Raw genomic sequence first — 27,768 nt, 5'->3', positions numbered from 1 at the left:
ACTGAATTTGACAACGTAAACCCAAAGAAAGTTCTTCGATCTTTGCAGACACACATGCACTCACCACCACCACCACAACCCCTCGTCTTTCCTTTCTCATGCCAACCTTTGTCTCTTTGGTTACAGTGCTCATAAATAATACATGAGTATTGGGAGACTTATCCCATCCAGGCCACACTGGCTCTAATTCCCTGGAAAGGAGCTATATTTGAGAGCTGGATCGCCCAAAGATGGAGCCGAGAGAGCTCCCGACTTCTACTCAGAAGGAGGTGGTGGTGGCTGAATATCATCCATCCATCCATCCATCCATCCATCCATTCATTATCTATACTCACTTAGTGGTGTTCAGGGTCACGGGGAACTGCTGCAGTCCATCTCAGGATTCGGTCAAGAGGCAGAGATACACCCCAGACAGATTACCAGCCCATCACAGGGCCACATACAGACTAACAACCACTCACTCCTGTGGACAATTCAGAATCTCCCATTAAGTTAATGTGCATATTTGTTTGTTTTTTGGACTGATGGAAGGAGTCAGAACTGGACGAAACCTACACAAGCACATGGGGGAACATAGAAACTCCACACATAAAGACCATCAAAGATCTTCAAACAATAATCCAAATAGTCCTGTTTTACAACTAGATATACTAGATGCAGATATAAGTGAATGTTGTACTTTGGATCTGTTCGTAGACCACTTTAATAAATCTCAAACCTGAACTATTTTGTCTTCTACGGTACATTTAACTCTCGCTGTTTTTGTTTCTTCTTCTGAAAACAGCTGGCACCACCTACATCTTTGGCAAAGGGGGGGGCCTGATCACATACACGTGGCCCAGCAACGAGAGACCAAGCACCCGGACGGATCGGCTGGCCGTGGGCTTCAGCACCACCATCAAAGATGGCATCCTGGTGCGGATCGACAGCGCCCCGCGTCTGGGTGATTACATCATGCTGCATATTGTAAGTATTCCTTTTATATTTCTAGTAGATTTCTAGGAGTTTTAAGTGTTGTAACCATGGTGATGATGGCAAACAGACTGAATAATTGTTTTCCAATGCTCAGATTTATCTATACAAACACCTTCAATGAAAAACATAATTTACACATCTCTTCAGTTCACTTCACTTGTTTAGTGCTGCGTCACAACAAAGTCATCTCCAGGCACTTCATAGAAAGCACAAGGTTGACAAACTTAAATAGTCTTATTCAGTTCAATTTGTATTCCACTCCATGGTCCATTTAATTCCAGTTCCTAATCCAATTCATCCCACTGAACAGGTGGAAATTCAAAAGTCTTGCAGTGCCAATTCATTAAAAAAAACAGCCCAGCCAAGGAACCTAACAGGTTGCATCCAATGATCACTGTGGTGAAACCCACGATCACGAACAAGGTGACAGAGGAGAGGAAAAAGACTCAACAAGGCTTAAAAAAATAATAATAATCCTTCAGCAGAACCAGACTCGGGCCGGGCGGCTGTCCGCTTCGACTGGTTGGGGATCTGAGGTGATGGGAGATTATTCCAGGGATACCTGCCTACAATACACAATAAAACCACTTTAATTGCATTAATAATGGAGAAATGTTTATGTTACCAATAAAGCAGTCTCTAACTATAACCTTTATCAAAAGATAAGTTTTAAGCCTAATCCCTAAAGGTAGACATGGCGCCTGCATCCCAACACTAATTAGCAGCCAGTTTCACAAGAGAGGAGCCCGACATCCGAAGGCTCTGTCTCCTAGTCTTTGTTTGGAAACTCTAGGAACCGAAAGTAAGCCTGCACTTTGAGAGCGAAGTTGATGTTGGGATGATAACGGACTCTAAAGCCCCGTTTCCACTGAGCAGTACGGTTCGGTACAGTTCAGCACGGCCTAGAATGGTCAATTCAGGTGAGCGTTTCCACCGTAAGTGGAACCACCTAAGCCCATACGGGTTGTAGACCAAATGCCTAGCGTGGCGTCACAGTAGTGCGACGAAAACAAAAGCGAGGCTACCGTAGAGACGCTACCCAACGGCAACAATGGAGGTATTCCAGCAGCTTATTTCTGAAACGCTTGGCTGTTGGTACTTGTATGTACAAGCATTGCCACGTTGTTTGAGAGAAGACTACAAGCAGCGAAGAGTGTTTAAAAATGCTCGCACTGGTTTCGCGCTAGCTTTTGTCGTGAATAGTGACGTTTACTGTCCGCCAATCAACGGATTGACTGCCCTTATCGTAAATGGTACGGTATGGTTCGGTTTAATGGGGCCATTTTATAATGGAAACGCACAAAATACCGTACCGTACCAGGCCGAACCAAACAGCTAACTGGAAACGGGTTTAAGTTTCTAAAGGTCCTAAAAGTTCAGGGCTTCATATGTGAAGAAAAATTCAGATTCCATCCTGAATGTGTCAGGGAGTCAATGCAAGGCAGCTAAGACCGATGAAATACCGACACCCTCTTCCAGATGACCCCACATCCCTACCACATTCAAACTATAACGTCTCTCCAAATGAATAATGAATGCACCTCTCAACAGATAAGCAGTGTTTTCCTACATCCTGGAGAAAGATGATAGAAAATAGGGTGCTGCAAGGTGAAGCTCACATGGCCGGTGGGCCTAGCACCCATGCAGCATCCTAATGATCTCACACTGGGACCTTGCATTTCCCTTGCTTATATAAGCATCAACAGCTGCACCTGCATGAACGCAGGCCATCAAATCGTGGGGGGGGGGGTTGGAAAAGTTGCTGCCGAGACCATGTGGGGGAGGTACAGTCACAAAAGCAGATTGAAAGTCTTTTTCTTCTTAAAGAGCTCTTCTCATCTCCTGAGTGTTGGCCATGTGGTGCAGAAAAACATCCATCTGCTCTGCAAGGATGAGGGCCAGCCACGAACGGTTCGGAGCTGCCTTCACAGTATATGTAAACGCGAGTGGATACGCGTTTGCGTGCATATTTATGTGAGAGAGGAATTAGAGGGACATATATAAATAAATATATATATATATATATAAATGAAAGATGATTAAGATGTTGAGTAAATTTTGTGAGCGGTGTGGGAAAACGCCTCCCTGCTTGTTTCTAACCAACTGAGTAATTGCATGAACCTCTAAAGGAAGGAAAAGGAATGCATTTTTAATTCAAGATTTTTAGATATAGCAGCAGAGCTAACCAAGGCGGATATCTCCAATAATTTGGCTGCGAGTCGTTGAGCAGGGATGTCTTGATTCCTCCACTCTCTCACGCTAATGAATATATTAATAGAGAAAAGCAACTGGGGATTTCATCCGTGCAGTCGGAGCACCAGCATGATGTGTAGTCTCTATAAGCAGCACGGCTAACATTGCTTAAGTGGAAGCATTAAAAATGATTTATTGACCTTCAAGGTTGCAGAAACAAAGAGTTTCATTTAATATTAACAGTGATTGTAGGTTTAACCTATGGAATAAATGGAAAAAACAAGGTGCTGCATGGCTCCCTTGTTCCACAAATGCACTTGAACAGAAATCCAATATAAAAAAAGCAGGATTTTTTTTTCATATATTTTTTCTTTTCCACCTCAGGTGAACAGTAAATAATTCATTAGACTTTGACTGAATATGTAGTTGCAAGTTGATTCAGTAACTTTTTGAGAAAAATATGTCACCAACTCTTCCTATCTGCAGTGTGCTGTTTTTAGGCGAGGTTACATTATAGTGTGACTTTATTTAGTACAGTTCTATAATGAAGGATAGCTTGGTGCCACCGGGGTAGAGTCTAATTTGCAGCTGAAACAACTCTGCAGCCTCTGTAAACTGTGTTTGTAGAGGTGCCTTGAAATGACCAGAAAAGCCCAACTTCACTGAAATGTCATCAGATAATAAATCCTAATGACAGACATCAGGTTTTGGCTCGCAGCGCTTTGCATATGGTCATGAATCTGGACGAAAAGGTTAAAGGCATTCCGCCTCTCGATTCTGGATACGTTTGCCATCAAAGGTCTTATCAGGCCCGAGGCTATCGCCTTAGCCTTTTGCAATTATTAGGTCACTACTTCAAAATCAGCACACTCAAGCTACACTTTAACATCTCTAACAGCTGAATAGATGACACGGTAGAGTCAACAAAAAGGGAAATAACTGCAGCAGTTTTTTTTTCTTTTCTTTTTTTTTTCTCCCTACCCTAAAGATACTTTAACTAAATTCGGAGTAAAACCTCACTGGAGGGCATAAGCATGTCTTTCACTCACCTTGACTGAGGCTTAAGTAGCTTGTGCTTGCAGTTTCCCATAAAAATGGTGTCGATGGCAGTTTCTTCCACCAGCCGAGCCCAGAGTGCAGAGCAGAACTGGCGTCCCAGGCAGGAGCTAATCACAGATTCTCCCTAGCCGTGCTCTCTTTTCCATTCCTCATTATCTCCTCTTTGTGATTAGCTTACGGCTTGTTTGGCAATCATGAATTAAAATGCTGATTGTAGTGTTTACATTTAAACTGCTAAGAACAACTGCGCGCTTGGTTGGGAGTCGGAGGGGCAATTTAGGGCAATTTGCAGAGGTGAGCAGGAAGTTTTCCCGTTCCTGGCATCTCGTTTACAAGTTCAATTGATCTGAACGCTGCAGGCGTACAACAAATACTTCATGTTGCATATAGGAAGGGAGAAAAAACTGAGCTTAATGTAAGAATATGAGACCCGAAACTATCAACAACACAGATGACCTTTTAAGTGCAGGATGATTTAAAGTCAGGGTGTGAGATAACTGTGATCGTTGGTATTGCTAATGTTATGGATTTAAGCTTGCACACATACACAGTCCAAGTGCTGGGTATTACAGTATGTCATGCTGTCTCACCGGGGACTGCACAGGTCTGAAGGTGAAGATCACTCGAATTGTAACACAGACAGTCTCAGTCTTTGTGAATTCAGACTTGATCTGTTGCCCTGACGACAGTTAATGACACGTACAATACAGCACCTACGCCGATAAATCTGCACGTGATAATTGTGTCACGTGAAGACTCAAGTTCCCGAACTGTCACAGGTCCAGTTTTGCAGAAAATTAAAGGGAGAAATGGTGCTGTCTGTTCCTGTTAAAGACAAACTCGTCAGTTTGAACAGTTAGCATATGTCGATATCTGAAACAACTTAAATGATGTGTTGTGGAAAAAGATTTTATTTTCACCCGTCACCCCTACAGTTTGGTCACAAATGCATGTCACGGATTGAACCCTACCCACAGACAACAGCACTTGTGGACCAGCTCTAGTCCATCACCACCAGTAAAGAAAGCAAAGCGTACAGAGCGAAGGGAGGCTGCAGAAGGAGGGAAAATGTCCCCCATTACTACGGCAACTGCTGGTGAAATCCCAGCTCCCACCGCAGCAATGTGGTTAACTGTCATGTGGCCAAGACACCTGCACGTGTCACCTGCTGCAGTCAAAGTACCCCAAAACAATGCAGACACCTCCCTCATACGCGTAGGGACGCTTCTGCAGCGTCGATGCGAGCATCAAAGAGCAGTCAGTCAATTAAATTTACTTTCTGAAACTTAGAACCAGCGAAAGTGAAACTCGTTCGCCGTCTTTGATCCTTCACAGCTTAACAGGGACCGACACACTAAACCCCGGTTTCAGGAGGAGACGTCACATTCAGACAATAGTCTGGTCATATGGAGGTTTAGCATAATGGAATTGGCCAACTTTAGAGAACTTTAAAGCAGTCCAAGAAGAAGAAGATGGTGAGTTCAGTGTCTTCCTTCATGCACAGACGCTCTGCAACCCAGTCCTCTTTGGTTTCTTCAACACCTTCTGACTAACAGAAGTAGTCAAGTGTTTATTTAGATATGTGACGGTGTTGCTGTGAGCCTTGTGTGTTCTTACACATATAAGAGCGATCAAGCTGGACCACAAAGTAAGTTAGTGCAGTTCCAGTTGTGTCGGTGGTCCCTCTCAGACTTGTATAAGTCAATGCAGCACAGAATGTCTTTGAAACCACAACTTTAAGGTGAAAATGTTGCTCTGTTGCTTTAATTTACATACACTGTCTTTACTTTCTGACCCAAAATCATGAAATACAATTTCAACTTAGAATACAATCAAGTCTTACAAGGCTCATGCAGGGTTTCATTGATTGGAGTCGATGGGTATTCACATTTTGATGATTGTTTCAAGAACCCTTTTGTATTCTGATGAAATTGTACACTGGAGTGAAAGGCAAAAAGACAAAAAAGAGATTTGGATATTTGGATATGAAAACCTGAGGTTCATGCTCAGGTCTTGAGGTGAGATGTGTCTTGGTTTTTGGACTCCTGATTATCAACAGATCAGCTCTTTTGAAACTTGTTGATCGGTGCTGCTCCTGCAAGGCTGCGTTTGTGCTTGCTGAAGGTTTTTTTTAGTTGCACCTGTGTTCACGATAAATTTGCCAGCTTGGTAAACCTACCCCCTTAATTTACAATAAAACGCACACTGAGCTGGTTGAATTTTGGTTCATCAGCTCCGCAGAGATGTTCAGAGCTGGAGCTGAGAAGGCTCTGTTTTCAGTCAAGAACCAGAGAAATGCAAGACCATGAAAGTGTTTCATTATAATCATCGTAAAAGCTTAAACTTAAAAGTACGCTGCATTCACACAAGGTCAGTACAGCGAAAACATTTGAGTGTTTATTGTGAAATCAGAGAGCTGTTTCTGTTCGAACTATGACCTTTCTGAGGTGTTCTGTATTCAGTGTTTTATGTTGATTTGAGGAGAGGTTGTAGAGCACTTTTTAAAAGCTTCAATCAGATATCGTATTAGAAGTGGTTCTTCAGCTTTGAAATAAATACTATTTTTAAGAAAAAAACATTTAATACAGTGAAATCAAACCCAAATGGCTGCTGAGTTCAGATTGTATATTTCACGATGTAAAGAATCAATATACGCCACCACCCCCCCCCCCTTCAAGTTTACCTGCCAAAACAACAACAAACATGACAATCAGTCGGGCTCCTGTTGTCTAATGGAACAAAACCACGCTGAATTTCATTACCCACTTGGGTGTCGTGCTAATTCACGGGGAGAAAAGGTGCCGCTGGATAATTGAAACCCGTAGTACAGACACATGAACGAGATCTGGAAAGAGATGAGTGGCTGCCGATGGGAAACGCAACATAACACAAAGCACGCTATATGTCTTACGTCTTTTCTTTTTCTTACCGTTTTATTATTTGCATGCATCCACAAACGTACGCTTTAATGGATCAATGCAAGAGTGTGGCTCTACTGCTGCTCCTGCTGGTATCCATCCATCAGCCATTCTCTTCTGTGTCACTGTTTATGTGTTAACAGCGTCTGTCTCCCCATCTGCTTCCCTCGCTCCCTCTCCTCCTGACAGACCTAATATAAGATGTTTGATGTGTACCTGTGTGCATCAGCACGTAGAAAGCCAGCAATGTATTGCTTCTATCAAGTTACTCCACCTCGGCGGGGAAAGATACATATTAACGCAGTTATGGCGCACAGATCTGATAATATTGTGGCATCTTATTTGACTATCTTTGTCTTGGCAGCAGCCAGAGGAACTGGTTCTGAAACACTCTGCAGGTTGGCCTCGACCCCTCCAGACTGACTAACCAAGGATGGACAGATTCAATAACGCTTGTTGCATCATAGCTTAGCATGAGCTATGCTAAAACAGCTGGTTTGGGGTCACTCTGGTAGAGTGGGAAAGATCCAATCAGTTGCTGGGATTGTTTGTTCTACCTATTTTCCCATTTTTGGGAATTGGCAAAGTCAGCTCCTGCTAACACGCTGTATTAGCTTTTCTTAGCTTATGCTTATCTATGACTTTCCCCAACTCTAGCTGACCATGATCACTTTTAATTTTACCACCAGAACAACATTTGAAATGGGTAGTGTTGGAGTTGGAAATGAGAACAGGCAGAAATCCACTCGAGGCTGTATCACAACAGGGAAGGCAGTAAATGAAACTACTACACTCCTCCTGGTAATACGTCCATTTGTTATGACCCGGCTCGTTGGGCTGAAACATTAAAAGAAGGCTGAACATACAAATCAAGAAAGTAAAGGCTTTATTATTAAGAATAAACATTATGAGTCTTTGAGCAGAACCAGCAAGCGACACCCACACCTCCACATGTGCAGCCAGTTGTTAGAGCTGCCTCCATGCATTGAGATACAGAGAGATGTAACATTTGTTGCTTTTCATTATTTTACCAAATGACGTACAAAGTATTCACCCCTACTACAGTTGTCCTGGATGTGAAATGTAGCTATGGAGACCAAAAAGCAATTTTAGAAGAAAATAAGTTTATTTCTGCTGCTAAGTTGACATTTTTAACATGGAAGTCAGTGATGCATCCAAAATGCCATACTAAACAGTATATACTCAAAAAGTATACTTAAGCTCGGCACGCTTTTGAGTAAATATCAATAGTATGCGTTAATTCGGACGTACTACTCTTGCCGTTGGGAGGGGGAGTTGTTACCATGGTAACAATTCCTGTCACAGCAGCAGTGGCAGCGCATCGCTCCGCTCTTTCCCATTTATCCTGGCCAAAACAAGATGACATTATATAATATTATTATATATGAATATTATTATATTAATATTATTATACTTAATATTATACTTATGACATATACGTATCTCTGCAGCACTTAGCAACCAAAGACCGCTGCTTTGCATTGTGGGAAGTTTCTGCTTAGCTAGTGTCCATCAATCCACACTAATACATTTCTACGGAATGAGTATGGATAGCGCATACTATTGTGTACGTACTAATGTTTCGGACGCACTAAAAAATCTCTCATACTGTTTTTGCATACTCATTAGGGTGGAAGTATGCAATTTCGGACGCAGCGATAGACTCACCTTTGGGGGCTCTAGTGGTCAGGTGGGGAACTACAAATTAACCTGCTTTCCTGGATGGCATGATACTAGTAAAGGTGATATGTCCCACTGATCTGACCACAACAAATAAAAGAGGAAGAGAAAAAAAACAACGTAAATAGTGTTGTCATAGTTTCCGTGCTGACTCTGATTATCACCAAGTAAACAAACGAGCTCTTAATGCTACAACAAGATGACGCACATTCAAGCTCCAGCGTGACTGAGACTGAAGTACTGTGGGCGAGCGCACGTGTGAGTGCACTGTTGGTTTGTGCCAGTTAGATTTGGGGCAGCTTGTTCGTTCATTGAGCCAGGCTTTGTAGGATAACGAGCATATCACACACAACCTTCCTATTTATAACTTAGTTTTAGAAAATGTAATTAATTAATTAATGAGTAATTAGTCGGCCCGGGACTTTTAGGCTTCAGGGAGTCTGGGGCTTCTGGGTAGTTGTCCACTTTGGTTGTAGAACTAATTAATTAATGGGGTGGGGGGACGGTTAAATATAATTTATTATAAAGAGGAAGTTTAGAGATCTTTTTGGAATTTTCATCAAGTAGTGATGCAATGGGAAGGATATTAAGAGATGGTTTTCACTTCCTGGTCATTACACTCATTTTTGACCCTGTATTTCCCAGGCTTTATTTGTTTTTAAACCTCCACATGTAAAACAGTAACAGGTCACAGTAAAGACTCTAAAACAATACTCCACAAATTAAAAGAAACAGTGAATTAGTCGCTGATGTGCAGATTTTGAAACGTTTTTTTAAAAGCCCTCCACTGAAGCTTTCAGGACTGGAAACTTAATGGGGTTCAAGTTGGGTTTATATGACGCAAGCAGTCAGACAAAAGGCTCCTAAGAGGAAAAGACTGAAATAACCAGGAATGCTGTTTTATTTTAACCCGATAAAAGGGATTATTGTTTCATAAAAATTAATAACATCTCTTTTTATGGAGGGAACATTGAAAGACACAGAACGCCACTTGATTCGTCATTTACAGCTGATTGCACTTTCTCTTAAAGTCACAGCTGACACACCATAATAAAGGAGACGGAGGGAGTTTGACGCATGTTGTTTTTAATAATTAAGAACCTCTGCAGGCACCTGCACTCTGCCTGAGAACTCAGAGATGTACAGACACACTTTACTGCACATTACAACAAAAGCCTTTCTTTGTCTCTTGTAATTCTCCCAAACTCGGCATGCGCGCAACACATGTAAAACACGCACCCGTGCTCCTCAGTCCTCCTTCCCTGACTCCACCCCCTTCTGTTCAGCCGTTGGTCCCGTTTGGTAAACACACAAATGTGCACGCACACATTTCCACAAACTCCTTCGACAAATTTTCACCCCACAGCACACTGGCGCAGCCTCTTCAGACATGATAGGAGGGCTCTGTGGGGACATCTGCCTGTCATGTCAACCAGAGGCACTTCAGGGTAACAGATACACTCGCCGATGAGCTTTCGCACCATTTCATCTTCCTGCTGCCATTTTCTGAGACCGACAGCGAATAACAGCTCGAGTTGGACAAACAGAGAGGCATTATTACGACAGACCCATGCGGTCTCTGCCCTTCGCCCTGGCCTCGCCGATGTATATTTCATACATTAAGATGAAAAATTCAATGAGACACAACAAACAGAGCGGCCGTCTATGTGTTATTTGCTCTCTGACAGCCAAATCCCAGAGGGACGCCCGTGTTTTCACAGCTTCATGGTAGGACATGAATCCCATTCGCACAGTGATGAAGAGACGGGAGGAAAAGAGATGAAAGAGACGGAGTGGAGCACTGTGCAGATCCAAAAGTAGAACAAATACAGGAGCCTGAATGGAAAAGGAAGAGAAAAAAAAGCATTATGAAGGGTGAGAGGAAAGGAGGTGAAGAGGAGAGATGGTAACTTGTGGGTATTTTAGAATTCAGAGCAGGATCAGAGACAAAATAAGCTCAGATAGGTCTCAGCACACGGGCACATTGACTGTGAATTCAAAATTATGTGTTGCCTCTGTCTCACTCTGATGCCCCGTGCCCTCCCTCCCATCGCTCACCCATCTTATCTCTTGCTTTTTTCTGCATCAGTGCCACGGCACTATTGTTTTCACACTAAAGCCGAGACTGAACACCAGAAGCTGGTTGGTCAAAGTGTACTTTGAATCCAGCTGCAGTGCAGAAAACAACTCTTTTAAAGTGTGGTAAGACCATTGTTGCCTTGAAACTAATAAACACTACCGGTCATAACTGCTTTTGATTAAATGGGCTAAAACATGTAATCAGTAACTCTTTTCTTTGTAAACGGTACAAGACATAATTATGTTAAACTACTAATGGAACAAGATTAATGGTTTATTTTCCATCCACCCACCATCTCACACCTGCTGCTCTTTCTGTTTAACAGGCCTCAAGAATGAGACTTTAGAAAATATGTAATGACCGTCATTATCCCGGTTAGCCCCTGTGATAGTAAAGCTACACAACCTCCATTTGAGCAAAAAAACGCTGAGGTCACTGCTATACAGTACGTGGGCAAGCTGGTGCATAACGAGCGAGTTGAGAGGATGAAGCGTTCAGCTTTAAAAAAAAAACAAAGCTTTTATGCAGATTATGAAAAGATAAAGTATTCAAAGACGAGTAGTTTGAAAGCTGACGGGGGTGATAGAGCTGCAGAACAACTTCCCGTGAAGTGAAGTTGCTAACTAACTGGCGACCATATGCTGAGGCATTTTCCAACAATAAACAAGAATCAGGTCTGGAAAATGTCCACAGTTGTGTAGAGACAGGATGTGGCCATGCGAGATGGGTAGCTGCACTGAAAGTATAAGATATGTTTTAAGAGATGTCAGTTACATTCAAGTATAATACCTTCATAACCAGTAAGAGCATCTTTGATTGAGATGTAGCTGCTGTAGAGATCGAAATATTATCAAGATCAGTTTTTCTTATGAAACACCTGATCGATAGTTGAAGCGGTGATTACAGTGAAAATGCGAATTAAAAGTAAAAAAATAACTCGTCTTTGTCTAAGAAGCTTCGTTTGATTGATAATATAAATCTATCCAATCCTCTTTTGAATTTGAGGCACATTCCCCAAAAATTAGGGACATTTTACAAAAAGTAATAACAATGCTATTATGTACAATGTCATTATTCCCATATGCCCAGTTTGTGAACAATCATCACAACTGTTCACAAACTGGAGGTATAAAGCGGAGAGGTAACGTTGACTTCCCGGGGTTGGGAGGGATTTGAGGTGGGTCGTCATACAGTAAATATTGGGATCAGAAAAATCAATATTCCTGATGTTTTCTTGGACCAAAGACCAAAGGAACCACCCAAGCTGCTCCTTTATTAAAGGCCTGGCTGGAGAGGAGGAAGGTACAGGTTCTGGACTGGTTTGTCCCCAGTAGGGGACGTGGAGAGAAGTTGGAAACCAAAACTGTGCCGAAAAAACACCAGGCCTCTTTTTTTTTTACAATCTCAAAACTTTTTTGCAGGAAAAGTGGAAACTGAAACAGGTTTTAATAGGTTAGAGACATTACAAAGAAATGACTGCCATTTAAATATAAAAATGCAATATATATATAAATATCTATATATAAGGGAGAGAGATTAAATATAGTCTCCCTATACCACCTAAACCTTTGTTATAACTTTCTGACTTGGAATTGTTGCAGCACTTAGTTTGATGTACACATGAGATCGAAACGTTTCACTTCACTTACAAGCATCACAATTTTCCTTCATTTACCCGTCTGCACCCACAATGCTGTTCTGTGTGTGTTTGTCTGATGTCCAAGACGGGCTTTGATGAGCACCCAATGAAAGATCAGAGGGATTTGGAGAGGCTGGTGTGTCTCGTACATGGAGCTCGCCGCTATCTCAACTCCAAAGTCTCGTCTCAATCCTCCCATAAGGCCCGGCGTTACCTTGTTAAAGCCACTTTCTGCTCCCCCGTCCCCTCTAGCCTGAACTGTCAACGAGTCAGTCGGCGAGTCGGAGATGGAAGGACAGGGAGAGGTGGAGGGAAAGCAAAATAAAAAGAGAGGGAGAAATTCACATTTTAGCAAACCGACGGCGGTTGGGATTATTGATGAGAGGGGCGGCTGACGGATTGCAGGTCTACTCAAGTGATAAATGTCACCATTAGAAAATAAATCTAGCGGGGGGAAAAAAAATCTGTCTTCAGTGCCAATGACAGCGTGGCAGATTGACTTACTCACAAGCACGCATATACGTGCACATATAGTACCAGCTGCATATGTATTCATTGAGGATTAAGCACCTCCTGTGGAAATGAAAGGCAAGAAGTTTTTTTTCCGTTTTCTTTCAAACTGTTAAGAAAAAATACTCCTTTACAAGCAGAGTGAATGTGTAGGAGCTATTTTACTGCAAGTTTGTATTTATTTAATCCTCCCACTTTCGACTCTCACCATGATAAAGCTGTATTGATGAGGAGACACAAAAAAAACAGCATATCACTTAAAAAAAATAGATAAATAAAAGCCAGGATCATCACAAACCAGATCTATAAGCATAAAAGAAATTTCCTACTAGATGCTTTTTCTGAAGAATTATTTTAAGCGCTGAAGGTTAGGAAGCGAATGTCATCGTTTTATTGATCTTCAAACGTTCTGGGCAGGCGGCGAGGCAGACGGCCAAGGACATGACAGCCTAGTCTCCCGTCCCCACGTCTCTTGTTCAGCTCCCGCATCGCCCACAGTCACTTCCTCTGTTCCTTTATGGTGGTGTAAAAACATATTTTCTATTTTTAGTTGGAGATCCGGTTCTACTAAGCACACACACACACACAGTCACGGACACACACACACACACACACACACACACACACGGACACGGACACACCTCACAACACATTCCTCTCGGGTCAAAAAAGGGTCCGAAGAGGTCGCGGCTCCAGATATAATGAAGTCTGATTGAGGAACCATGTGATCAATAAGGTTGTGGCCTTTTTATCCTGATGACATACTTTAGGTGGCTATGAGGCGTGTACGTTTCGTAAGAGGGTGTTCCCCAAGGTCTCATCATAAGGTTAGGGATCAGGGGTTTAGTCAGATAAATGAAAGGAGAAATCTGCTTCTATACTCGGCTATTACAAACAAGAAGTGCATAAAGCTCGTGGCTTTCTTTCTCGGCTTAAAGCGGCACAAAGGGCTTCCTTTCACAGTAAGACGTCAGTTTCATTTGAAGGAGATTCTGCTCACTTTTCAGAAGGAATGTCTAGTTCTTGCCGCCTCTATCGCTGGCATATCTCTCCACGTCAGTATATCTCTCAATATCGATAATAAAGCTAGCTCCGCGAGCTGCAGGGGGGACATCAGGGCAGAGGCAAGTAAGAGACTCAGAAAAGTAATGGCAGAAGAGTAAACGAGAAACTGCCAGCAGACGGAGCTCAGTTAAGCAAGTGTCTCTCGATTGGTCTAGGTCCTGTAGAAGCACAGCTGCCTGGACCCCGCGACCTCGAGGGTGTTTCGCTCCAACTAAAGCCCCAACCACAGATTTGCAAAGTTCTTGCAACCTCGCGTCCACGAGACTTTGCAAATCCCGTCCTTGTAATGAGTCTCCATTCTTGAGCCTCCGTTCACAGGTATGATCAAAAATCATCAAGAAGACAAAAGCGTGAAGTACTCTAGTTGTTTTTTTTTTAAGAAGACTGTTATAAAGGCAAAAAAAAGCTATAATTGTATGATATTGAAAAGTTTGAAAAGTGTCCAGTTAATAATATGGTTATTTAATTCTTTACGACATGGCAACTTGTGTAATTAACACTGAAGTCAGTGGAGGTGAAAGAAAAAAATAAATAAACAAATCTATCTGTCCGACGTTGTAGCTTTGGGTTGCTGGAAAGTATACAATTACAGAAGCATGGATTGTTGGAGTTAATACATTAATACTTGTTTGGTTTTCTTTTTTCCCATTTTTTTAAGCAAAAAATAAAAAAAAAAACACTTAGTTGAAATATATTGAATTAAGGGATATCGACCTTTACAACGGTGGGAGGCGACCATCACCAATTCAGTTGAATAACATTTGCAATTTGTTTGAGTGCCTTCTAATTTATTTCTGCTACTTTATATTTATATTAAACATTTCAGATGATTACGCTTCCTTTTACTTCAAAATGTTTATTTAGTGACTTTAATTGCTGGTTACGCTGCACATTGAGAAAATGTAATTATAGTTAATAGTTGAAAAAAGAATCGTCAAATACAATAAAGTGTATTATCTTATCATTAGAGGCTTTTTCATATGGCGTGTGGATGTTCATTCTTCTAGAAATTAAAGGAGGACTCAAGCACAATGATTTAATTCAATGCCTTGATGTGCAAACAATTTTTTTAACAGTTTTTTTTTTGCTATATACACATCTTCATAATCCCAGCAATCAAGTTGGTGCATTTTTATTGTAGCAAATTCCTCAGATTGTTATGTTGAGTAGTTAAAACTATACTTTAGTAACAAACACTGTGCACCCCCTGAGCCGCGTTATCGAATTAATCCCAGACTTTTTAATATTTATTCAAAACAATCAGAACTTTTGAAATGTATTCTCTGTTGTGGAAAAACCTAAAAAACTTCTTTAACAAGTTCTTTCCAACCAGGTGAATAACTGGACTGAAAACTGAGTGTCTAAGTTACCAAGAATAAGACTTGAGAGATGATCCAGATTTCAGTAGATTTAATTAAACAATTGAATGCAAAAGGGTCAGATCGTACATCAGGCGTCTCGATGCAGAATGACTATGAAACAGAGGAGCATACTGATATTACAGCGTAGAGGATGATTCATTCGGTATTCCCACCGCTAATCTTGGTTTGGGCCGAGTACTAGTCTGCACCTGTAGTCGGCCAAGGCTATATTCTGAGGTTCTCAACAGTTTTGTTTTCATCAAGTATGGGAAACACTTTCTTCCCATCACATTCTCTCCTACAGATCAAAGTTGTCTTCAGGACGCTTTCAAGAGGAAGTAGGCGTTCATTGATCTTGAATTCAGCCCGTTTCTATTCAGATCTGCATGTCAATATATGTGGGCCTCTGCGCCCTTCACCTCCTGCAGCTCCTTGGGGAGTTTGGGAGGTGTCCCTGAGTAGCTAAGTGAGATGATCTCTCAGGCATGTCCTTTGTCTGCTTTAGGGCCCTCAGGAAGGCGTCCCCCACAGGCATCCTAACCAGATGCCTGAACCACTTGTCCCGCTAGGATAATTGAACGTCTCAGTCTACTCCATGGGACTGTCCAGACACCCGGTGGAGGAATCTCATTTAACAATTATCTTCACATCCCTTTTTTTTGGGTCACACTCCATAATTTACAATCATACTGTAGATGAGGGTAGGAACCTAATGTGTACTTCAGATCCTGCACTGACCCTTCTGCTCCTCTCCTGCTCCATCCCATTAGATCCCATTATACTTAAGCTCCTCTACTAGAAATCCACACTTCATTCCCGGTCTGGAGAGCACTTGCCAAGAGGACCACATCATCTGCAAAGAAGCAGAGATTAAATCCCCGTCTTCTTCTTCTTCCCTTGCCTGCACCTAGAAAGTAGTAACAAGATCAGCCCTTCCATAGTTTTAATGAAGCACATTTTAAACAAGCAGAAAAAGACGACACTTTAAAATCAGATTTCCTTCGGGATGATAGTAATGTGTGCACATATGACATAACATAGAGCCAAGACTTATCAAGCAAATATTGAAGTTGCCAGTTGTGTGTAAAGCTGCTACATCCACTCCCTACAGTCATCCCCCGTGGCCACGACAGTGAGTCAACACCAAGATGACAGATGTTAAGCACAGTTCTCTTGACCCTTCTGCTCCCATCGTTCAGAATTTCACAAACCCCTTTGATTAAATGGGTTTGAAGGCTGAGACACGCATATCTAATTCATCCACCATATTTAATTCATTCACATCCTGCTTGAACATGCCACGCTGCCCGAAGAAGAGAAAGTAGACGCATGCTTTACTGGACTACTTTGATCATTTAACCAGTTTTCACTCAATTGGAAATATTTCTCTCTGTCTGATGAGATGCATTGTTAATGATAAAGCGGTTATTGGAGTCATGGTCTTATTTTTAAGTACGTGATGAGATTGTGCAGATGTTTTGGGGAAAAAATAAGATGCGGCTGCCGTGCAGTATTCCCGGTTGGCGTTGAGATGCCCTGACCCGCACGGGCGTTGGTGATATTCCAGCAGGCTTCTGCCTGGACAGCAATTAATGTCATTTGGAGTGAAGAGGGACCTCACGACTCATTACATATGCCTCTTGCTCTGAAAAGCCTCCGAGGGGCCGCCTCCTCTTGTGTGGCAGTGCAGCCACGTGGGGATGGGACAAGTTGGATAACACTCTAATTAAAAAAAAAAAGTATTCTGCATTGCTGGCAGCGATGAGATTAAGTCTTGTTTCAGCTTTAGTTTATTTGAGCTTCAAGTGCCTGCAGACCCTCGAGTTACTGTATGGACACAGTGGAGTTTTGTCTATTTTCTAACTGTTTTTTGGGGGTTTTGAGTGTTTTTATTTGGTTTCGAGTTCCCTTTATGCTCGACTATCGCAGAAAGATGCTACGGGGCCACAAGCTCAAGGAACCCTGCTTAAATTACACAAATAATTCACAGACATCTGCCTCCACTTGAACGGCAGAAAAAGCTGATGCCATTTACAGTGACAACCATGTTTTTTTGGCCTCATGCAAGCCATTATCTGACTATATTCCTCTAGCTTAGCTGTCAGAAGGAATGGCTCTATGTGCAATTTAATGCGATAACTTGTGTCAACAGTCTTGGTGGATGCAGGAGGCGGCCCGTCGGCGCCTCGCATGACTGATTCCAGCTGTAACCTGTTCGCAGTCCTGGCACAGTGGAGCACACGGCGACAAATAGTGGGAGGAAGCGTATGGAGGATGACACGAGCTGCAGAGACCGTAGAGGCAACGGAGGGGGGGGGGGGGCATCAGATAGATGGATGGAGGTGGAGAGAGTCAGTGCAGTGTGTCTAATCTCCCTTCAGGGGCGCCACTGCAGGCACGCCTTCTGTGTCGGATAAACTCACCCAACTACAAGCCCAAAACGACAGATGCCCACGGCGTGGACTCGGCCCGAGATCTGGCACTGAGAAGGCATCACCTGGTTTCTATCGAGCTCTGGTGGGGGGCACGCAGAAGAGGGAGAGGGTCTTGAGTTGTGGTCTTGTTAGGGAAGTAGAGAGACTGAAGGTCAAAGAGAGATGACGAATGAGAGCGGTGTTTGTCTTTCACTCTGTTAGAGACAGTTTAGGTGGTTCTGGATTGAGCATCTGCACATCATCTTGGTAAAGCTATAAATCTTTTTTTCTTGATCTTGTTTGGGAGTTGTAGCTGAGTCCAAATAAGAAAAGACCTTCAGAGTTACTGTGGCATTTTAAAAAAAAAGCCTGTTACTCGCCTGTAAGAGGCAATATTTGTCATTTTCTCCAGGTCACTATTTTATATGAACCTCAATGCAGTTATCTCTGACTGTAAAAAGATCAAGATGCAGCCTGCGTAGGCCACCATAACCATCCATGTCTATATCCCTGAATGACCCATTCGTATGGCTATTATGTGAGGATGGGCCTGCAGGTCCACCCAGGATCTGGCTCTAAATCATCCACATCTGCTCTCATCCCACCCAAGCTGTTATTGTTTGAGCAAGCACGACCGCCCTGCCACCTCTGAAACTCCAATCCTGAAAAGAACCAACAGGAAACGCATCAACTCCTTTGAATGTCCACCAAGACGCACCGACAACAGTTGACGTGCATCAGCATGCATGCAAAGCTACCAACACGCAGGGAGGCATTGGCATAATCAATCATATGGAGCTGCTGATTAGCGTTAATGGTGTTTCACAGAATTATGCTGGCATCTCCGTGCATTTCCAATCACCTCGATTTCATGCGTCTCTCTGCAGGCAGCCCTGTTAATTGTGAGAGAGGAGAGCTGCAAAGAGCGCTATCTGCTGAGCCTTCGATAAGCACTTATCTTTTAGCAGTTTCATATTAGGGAGAAGAAAATTGTCTTTAAAAATGATTGGTGTCTTACTCCTGGGCCAATTAATTTCAGGAAAAATAATGCCTTTTTAAAATAGTGAGGGGAAAATAATTACGGAGAATAATAGACAGGGAAAGGACAGATGCTCGTCAATGTGATTGCAAATTTACTCTAAATTTTCACTTTATAAATAGTCCTTCAAAACCTTTTTCCAGTCCAGGAGGAGAAGCGCTCGACAGCACCTTGTCCTGGAAGTGTCCCACGCACTGAGGAAGTAGGACATTTGCCTCCACGTTTTTTGAAGTGGGGGAGACGGACTGACCCACATTCCCTCCCGTTTATTCAGCCTGAATCAGTCTTGGCTAGTCACGTCTCCACTTCAGCCCTCCTCCCCGTGTCCTCCACTCAGAACCTGATCAAATATCCATCCATGCCGAACTGTGACCCTCAATGATTGGTCAAACAGTTGAAAAACTCTTTCCTTCAATCAAGTGGTGCCTTTTGAGTTTTTTAACGCTCTCTGGGAGTTCGGTGCGGTTCTGGTTGATCAAGCCCAACGTTAACGTACCAGCTGTGGTTATGAATTAGAAATGGATAAATGCTAAGTGAATCCTGGACTCTAGACTGGTTTCAAGCTGGTACGACAGCCATGCACACAGAGATGGCATATGCCGCCCAGTGTGGCTCCTGAACCGTCACCGCAGGAGAGTTTTGACTCCGCCGACACGCCACGCCCACTCTGATATCTAGCCATACATTAAATGATGTTCACAGAGACGCTTCCTGGCTCATACGCTGTTTATGTTTATGTAATAATTGCTCAGGGGTCATGTTCTGGGTCTCTGGAAAGCGCCTAGAGACAACTTCTGTTGTAATAGACGCTATATAAATTAGATTGAATTGAATTGAAAACGTGCCATGTGACATGTCGCCACTAGTGGAAAGTGTTGGCTTTTATAGCTATAGATACAAGCAGTGCTTGTTTTCTTTTCTTTTCCCTGGAATATCACATTTTTAAGAGGAGATAAATTAAGCTTTCTTATTTTTGTAGTTTTGTAGGTATTAGTAAAATGTCTGTGACATGCTTCCAACGTACTTCCAGAGAATATAAACAGGCAAACAAAGAAGCAATTTGACATGAAAATTACTTGGTTTAATTTTTTTTTAGAGCCCTGTCACTTGCAGAGTTTATTAATGTTTTTTGTTTTGACAAGAGGTTGTTTAATTAATTGTTTGCTGTTGGTGTGTTAAGAGGATTTCAGGAAAGATGACAAAACAATGCTCCAGTCCCAGAATATGTCACTTTCAAGACCCAGTCTTGTGTCTGTCACATGCTGGACAGATGCACGTCTGCTTGGATACGATGCCCTGAAGTGAGACGTGTGGGTGTACAAACATGTTGCTGTTTTAGTGGTGAATGAAACTGGACTTTGATTAGCTCAAATGTTCCTCACTGAAAGGTTTCATGTCGACATTCAGGTCGACACCCAGCTACATTAATATTATTATTTTTCGTTCCACAGGCAAGGCAAATTTAATTGTACAACACAATTCATGCACAAGTGAGCTACATAGAATATGCCGCAAGATGCAAAGGAGCATTTGAAATAGAATGAAAGCAACTAGATTAAAACAGTAAAAACTAAAATGAAATGGGAAGGATACATGCACAAAGTTCACACCCCAATGCAGTCTGGGAAATGAGCAGTTCTTTTGATGAGCGGCAGCAAATAGAAAAGTTGCTCACGTTCATTTGCAACAGCTGAGGGTTTCAGCAGTTTTCTGGGAGTTGGTTCCTCGTACGGGGGGGATGAAAGGCAGAGTGCATCTACCAACTCTTGGACTGTTTCCGAGGAAGTGCACCAACCGTTTGAACAAACTGTAATTACTTTCCTGTGCGAGACACAAAAGTCATGATGTGTCGGTGCGTTACCGTGGCGATCATTAGGACGGGCGCGCCCCGACTCATCAGCGAGTAGCTGAGGGAACAAAGCAGCAGAAACAGCTGACGTGCACGCAGGAAACGGTACATGGAAGTACAAAAGTATTAACAAGGACTAAAAGATCATAAATACCTCCCCTCCGTGTGGTGCGAGTCTAAGAACCACTTCGGATGTTCTCTGGTTCAGACCTTTATGAAATGTGCAGGGGAAGTACAAAACACAGAAAGATAAAGGGATGGACCTTCAAGGAGAAAATTAAACCACAGAAGGGTTAAAAGTCTGTCCAGGTTCCCAAACTTGACTTATATTTCACATACCAGCAGTAGTTAGACTGGTAATAATGTTATTACAACAATATGTGTCATCTTCTAAATATTACAATCAGTTGCTTATGTCTGCAACTTTTCTAAGCGCATAAATCGTGTCTTTCTCACCATAAAGCCAACTTTTAGATGTGTACGATGTGACTCCTTGTGAGTCTTTTCTAAACATCGTTGACGTGATGCTGACCTGAAGAAATCTGATGTAATGGAGGAATAAACACACGAACAAAAGAATGAACCGTTGCCTTTATTAGCTACACAAAAGGTTGTGTTTTATTTGCTTCGGATCAATTCACCCATCCATCACAAGGCCAGTGAGCGACAGGAGACTAACTTGGGTTCGTTACATTAACGTCTGCTTGTCACCGTGATGATAAACGGCTGCTGTTGGTCTGTTTGGTGTGCTCGGGCTGAACGTAGATCCTTTCATCTCCACTAATTTCCCTCCATTATATCAGTGTTAGAAATTGAAGACACTCTTTATCTTCATACTCAATGATAATCTCTCCCGGTTGAAGCAATTACGGCACAAAGTGTGTGAATGTGAACAGCAGGAACCCGTGTCTTCGGAGCGCAACCCGTGAGCCGATGTTATCGCAGAGACTCGCAGGATTTAAGAGTAAATGAATCCTAAATCAGAATAAAATGAACCTCCTCTTCAGTAGACAATCAAAGGCGGAGCGAACTGGAAAGAAGAAGAGGAACGAGCGTGGACACGAGCGGGGTGTCTAATGTGCTATTTTCTCCGTTAATCGTTTTTATGCAGCTTTCTCCTCCTCACATCATCGCCCCGCTCTCTTTTTCTGCTCCTCATCGACTTCTTAGCAGGTGTCTTTTCTCCTTCCTTTCCATTTCCTCCTCACCGCCTTCGTCCACGACCCCTCAGCGGGCGAGGTCCAAGGTAGAGTCCTGATGCCAGGCAGGTTGCCGCTGGCAGCATGACGCCCACCCATCGGTAGTCAGTGGGGTTTGGGGCAACCCAGCGGGCTTTGGCACCGTCGGTGGGAACCCCCCCTGCTCCACATCGATGTGGAGAACTCACCCGTCTCCTGTGATCGGGGAACAAGCCCCCGGCTGTTTCCCATCACTTCACAGCATATAGCAGTCCTTATCTTTAGCATTTTATCACATTTAAATTAAATGCAGCTTGCACGACTTCCTCCGCAGTTTAGAGTTAGACGTATCTCCAATAATCACCATCCCTTTTGTTAATTGGGAGGACGTGCAACTGTTTTCTGTTGTTGCTGCTGCTGCCGCTTCTGCCCTTGTCCTCCCGTCATCCCGCTCTGATCTCGTTTGCATGTAACCCCAGACATGGCAAGGGGAGCGTGCGATATGCAGAGAGCTGCTCTTCAAACAAGCTGAAGTCTTTTGTGTCTATTCAAATAATTTCAGGCCGAGCAGCTGCAGGGATGCATGATTGTCTCTCTCGGTATTCTCCACGGGGAAACCAAAGCACTCAGCTGGCTTTTTTTTAGTTGTCACCACTCAGCTGGCTTTTTTTTAGTTGTCGCCCGGTTTGTCTTTACTTAATTCCAGTTGTCTCTACTTGAACCGTGTTTTGTTTCAGAAAACTAGTAGTGGGGTCGGCAGTTTCCGAAACCACTAGAAAGTTGTTCACTGCAGGAAAACTGGAGGGGAGGAAAGAACGGAGGATGGATTGTGTGAACGCTTGATTTATTGTGCGCTACTTTCAGTCTGGAGCGACCAAATAGAAAGTGCTCAAATTCAGCAGTACATTAAATTAAATATCTGCCGAACAGATTCTAATTTGATAACCAAGCTGTTTCAATTTCATTAGCCTGGTCCCTAATGGACTTTCACAGCATATTATTCCATGTAGCAGAAATCCTATTCATTGGCTTCTTTTTTATTTATTTATTTATTTATGTATTTATTTCCTCTTTAATTGAGACCCTCGGTGCACTGGGACAATGTGGTCCAACACAGCACATTTTGAGGTCACATATTTTTTTTCTTTCTTTTCCCTAAATAGAAACTATTTCATAAGTGCAGTGTCGTCAAATGTCATCCGTCTTTGACTTGATACATTTTCATTGTCTTTGTAACAACTGGAACAAAACATCAGTCCAATCTGAGGTCTTGTGCAGTCCTGGCATTGTAGAGTGTGTGTGCGTGCGCGTGTGCGTGCGCGTGTGCGTGTGCGTGTGCGTGTGCGTGTGCGTGTGCGTGTGCGTGTGTGTGTGTGTGTGTGTGTGTGTCCTGGTCACCTGTTGTCGGTTACACGGCGTTGTAAATGTGCAAATAAAGTACTGATGCCGCAGGTCATGATGATGAGTTCATGGCAGATGTTTTACCATACATCTGTTTATTTATATATGTATATATATATATGTTAGTTATCAACAATTATTATTAGGTATTATGGTTTTCTTTCACAAAGATGCATGATTGTTTAATACTGATATACGATTGAAACTTTCTCCACTTTTTTTTTTACATCTGAACATGTGGATATCTTAAATATAAAAACTAAACTCGATGAAAGATGACATCTTACATTCATCTTAGAGTCTCGGCATCACAGAAATATCAAGATAGACCACAAAAAAAGTCAATAAAACAATAAAAGAAAACACAGCTGAGTTTTACTTTAAATGTGCGAGGCGGCCTGCAGCCATCTTTTTGTTTTTGACGCCACAGGACTGTTTGAGGATCTGGAGACGGTGCTTCTGTTGCTTTACACGGGTTTGTATGCAGGCGAAGGGTTTAATTAAATTACATTACATTAAGCAGATGCTTTCATCCAAAGCGACTTACGGCGGAGGAATACAATCAAGCCAAAGTAACATAGTAGATGAGAAAGTAAAAAAACAAACGCTACACGTGCAGGAGGAAAGGAAATGAGCACGGATAGATGTGTGTTACTTGATAATTGTCGTAATGTGGGTGGAGATGGCTTCCGACACAAAGCTGAGATGATGTTCTATCTTGTAAACAACAGTTTTAAAGCAGACTAGTGGGAACGTAGACATTGATTTAACATAATTGATTCATCACCCCGGAGTTTTACAGCTGTCACTATCTAGTTCACAAGTTAGAAGGGTGCCTCTTTCTCTCACCCGTAAAATATCAATTCAGGGATGTAATTGAAGTTAGGAAACATTTGTGGTGCTTTTTTTGGTTCATTTGTGCGCACTAAGGATTCTGCCCTGGACGGTTGCCCAGGTCACTTAAATCTGCCCCTGAGGCCTAAAGGATTAAACTAGACCTTCACTTCTCTGGCGGGCGAGCTCTTTCATGTCTGTCTGCGTCCGTCGGTCCACCAAGCACTGGTCTGTTGGTCGTCCCATCAGCCGCTGAGCATGAGCCCCAATGGCACAGCGTCAGGTTTCATCTGTTTCAAAATCTGTTCTCCCATCGCTCAGGAAAAGAAAGTGGTCATTAGAGAGTCTTTGCCCTGGTCCCGCTGGTGGCTTGTGGCGTTGCAGTGGAGCTAGCCAACAGGGAGCAGCTCCTTTCTTCAGTAATCCATGTTTGAGCGTTCAGGGGCAGTGTAAGGCCGGGCCTGTCTCATTCTATACGAGCATTAAAAACGACGAGGAGCATCTACCTGGAACCAGTGAAGGACAGGGCAGGTCCACTAACAACGATCACATTACGTCACATGTGGACTTCTGTAAAGACGCTGCAACCTTGTGGGGAAATTGTGTTTATTCACATAATTTTTCAGCCAAACTATATTTGTACGAACATATTTCATTTAAAATGTACTGAAAAACACAGTTTGATTTATTCATTGCTTCTTTTTTGCTTTAAAGCCACACCATGTAACAATACCACTCCTGACCAGATGGGGGCAGCACACGACCTGCTGAACCATCCCCACTCAATAGCAGGCTATACATGTACTTGGCAGTTAAATATTTAAAATCTTACATGCAGCAGCTTTTAGAGCCCATCTTTTATTTATTTATTTTTTTTATGTGACAGTATTTCCGTTTTAATATCCAGTGCTAGTTATCGTTTACTTTTCTTGATGGGCTGATGGCAGGAGCTTTTTTTTTCTTTACCAGAAGCTTTTTGAACAAAAAAATACACAAAGTGAAAGTTACAAAGCTGCTTAGTTTATTTCCGCTAAAAGTGCATTAGAAAATAGTTTAAAATGCTTTGAATGTATTAGCTGTGAAAAATGCAGAAACCAATGGTCCTTTCCGGGGAAGCCGTCCGCCTTGGTGCGACACCGCCGTCCAGCAAGTGCAGTGAAAGGGGGCAGGGACGATTAGGATCAGTGCGCCGTCAGGACTCTAACGTCCAAAAAGGTTGAAAGTGATAGCGTAGAGCTGGAGGGGGCCTCTGCGGTAACGTTGATAAATGTTTTCACCAGGCTGTCCGCCATTAGTGTCAGGGCAAGTTACAGCCACAAGAGCGGGCAAACAGGAAACGGAGAAAGAGTGGGCGTAAATAATTGATAAGGCTGACCCTGCACGATTGGTATTCTGCAGCAGGGGATCAAAGAGCAGAGCTCTGGGTTTGACATTGAGCCCGAGCCACTGGCCGTGTCTGTGTTAACAACGTAAAGCCTCTTCCTCTTTGGTAGCGTAGCTCTGGCTGGAACACTCGGGCATTAACCCCCCGGCCGATGGGCTCCCTGGTATTAGCTCTTCCATTGCTGCAGGCACTGGGCAAAGCACGGTGGAGGCCATTTTGTTCCTGTCCCCTCGATGAAGCTGTTCCTGGCCCTCTCAGGTGTGAAATACAACCTGTGTCGGACCGCCGAGTTCCTTTAGGTGTGATCAATATTTCAGAGGCACCCAGGCCCCTGCACCTCATATCCTCCCACACGGCTCCTCACAACAGCTCTGCAGATGATTATGAACATCTGAATGAACATTTGAGGCACTTAATGATTTATGAAACGACAGTTTTCAGAGAGATGTTTATTTGAACAGCGCGTAAAACTGTAACTGCACAGACTCGAACTTGATGGACTCTGCGATTTTATGTGGAAAGAAGTCAAAACCAAGCCTGCGGTGTTTTATTAAGTTCCACAGAAAAATATATCTTTGTAAAATGAGTAGCTTTTGTGGTCTTTGTGTCGGCAGCACTATGTATGCATAGCCACTGCGAGCACTTTTATGTTCTTTATGAGGCAGCGCCATATTCATAACAGAAAAGCGTGCATTTCTCCCCATTCTGTCTTTTTTTAAGGCTTTGTGCCAGTTTCATGCAGAAACGCTGAGAGCAAATAGTTTTCCATAAATCACCACATTATACCTGCTTGCTGGCGGTCACGGCTCAGGTGTTGCCGATTGTTTTCTGCGAGGAAACACCATGGTTCGAATCCCAGTCTGTCGGCGTGTTAAAGTGGCATCTGGTAAGACATTGAACGCCCGTATTAACATCAATATGCTCCATGGTTGGTGATTGTTGGGGAAACTTTCTGTGGGTATGGATTGCAAGAGAGAGATCCTAAATAAGGTGCTACATAGGTTTGAACCATCCATTTATTCATTTAAATTGGATTAAAATGGTTATTTCATTGTTGATGTGCAAGGAGATTAAAATGGCCAATTATGGTATAAAGTAGGAGACATTTTTCCCGTTTCTGCTCTAAGAATGAGATATTTCTAAGTGCTTAACATCACAAATGATGGTTTTGTTTTTGCCAAAGACGTAAATTATTAAAAACAGGGCAACAGCTGGAAGTGGGCAGTTTTTAACCATTTCTAGTTAAATTTGAATAAATAGTTTGAGAAGGCTGATTTCAGTGCTGCATTAATCCTCATCTGTTGTTCTGGTGGTTAATTATGCCATCATTATGGTGCAAATGGTAATGACTGAGAATGAACTGCAGTGCCCGTGTTTGGCTTTTTGGTGGCTTTTTATTCAGTGAAACAAAACAACAAGATGTGCAAATGCATTTTCTTTTTCAAGAGTCCATTCTCACCAGAGAGAAGCAAGAGGTGCACGTGTCAACATCTCCAGAACGTCGTTGCCATAGTGCAGGGTTGAGAGACAGCTGCAGAAGCTGCAAATCAGATCTGTGATCCCGCAGCTCCGTGTTCACACATTCCTCGCATCCCTTGATGCTGATAGGTCCACGGTGTTTGCTCTGATGGCTGCTGTTCACACAGGGGCTAAGGTGGGGGTCCGGTTGTCGGAGCTGGGGGTGGGGGACATAGACGAGCTGCCAGAAGCTGAATGCAGAAGAAACGGTCTCCGAATGCCACTGGACAGGCATAAAAAGTACTAGAAGTACTAAAGCATGCAGGCAGAGTGACAACCAGACTGGTATCAGCAGAAGAGATCCAAACTGGAGTGCAGTGGAGCCGGTCGATGACAGTTGTCGGTTTGCAGTAAAAAAATTGTTGATGGAAGGTGCTGTATGCGGTTCTGCAGCCATCTGGTTTTAAATATCAGCTGAATGGGAGCAGAAACATCCATTTCACAAAAGAGAACCTCTGCAGAGTTAAAGTATCTTCAGCTTATTACTTTCAGATGTGGAAATGATGGTCTAACAAGGATCGTTGGACCTAAACCTTCATAAGAGCTGTGAAAGAGTCGTTAAACCAAAGAGTTATTTAACAAATGACCGTAAGCTGCTGATGTTTGTTTGAAAGTACATCTTGTAAATCTCGTTCATGCTACGTTTCTTA

General features: G+C 42.8%; 1 protein-coding gene across 10 annotated transcripts in view; it reads left to right on the top strand.

Moving 5' to 3' along the window:
* Positions 1 to 27,768, top strand: part of LOC133418480 (neurexin-3b-like) — a 303,186-nt gene that overhangs the window by 215,786 nt on the left and 59,632 nt on the right. For all 10 annotated transcript variants that reach the window (XR_009770446.1, XR_009770445.1, XM_061707181.1 and 7 more), the window contains one exon: positions 785 to 966. Coding sequence is in view for 8 of the 10 variants with exons in the window: in XM_061707181.1 (XP_061563165.1) it covers positions 785 to 966 (182 nt within the window). In the remaining 2 variants the exon portion in view is untranslated. The remainder of the gene's footprint in view (positions 1 to 784; positions 967 to 27,768) is intronic.

This window comes from Cololabis saira, chromosome 18 (assembly GCF_033807715.1).
Source record: "Cololabis saira isolate AMF1-May2022 chromosome 18, fColSai1.1, whole genome shotgun sequence".
NCBI classification, from domain to species: Eukaryota; Metazoa; Chordata; class Actinopteri; order Beloniformes; family Belonidae; genus Cololabis; species Cololabis saira.
This window is presented reverse-complemented; position numbering and strand designations above follow the sequence as displayed.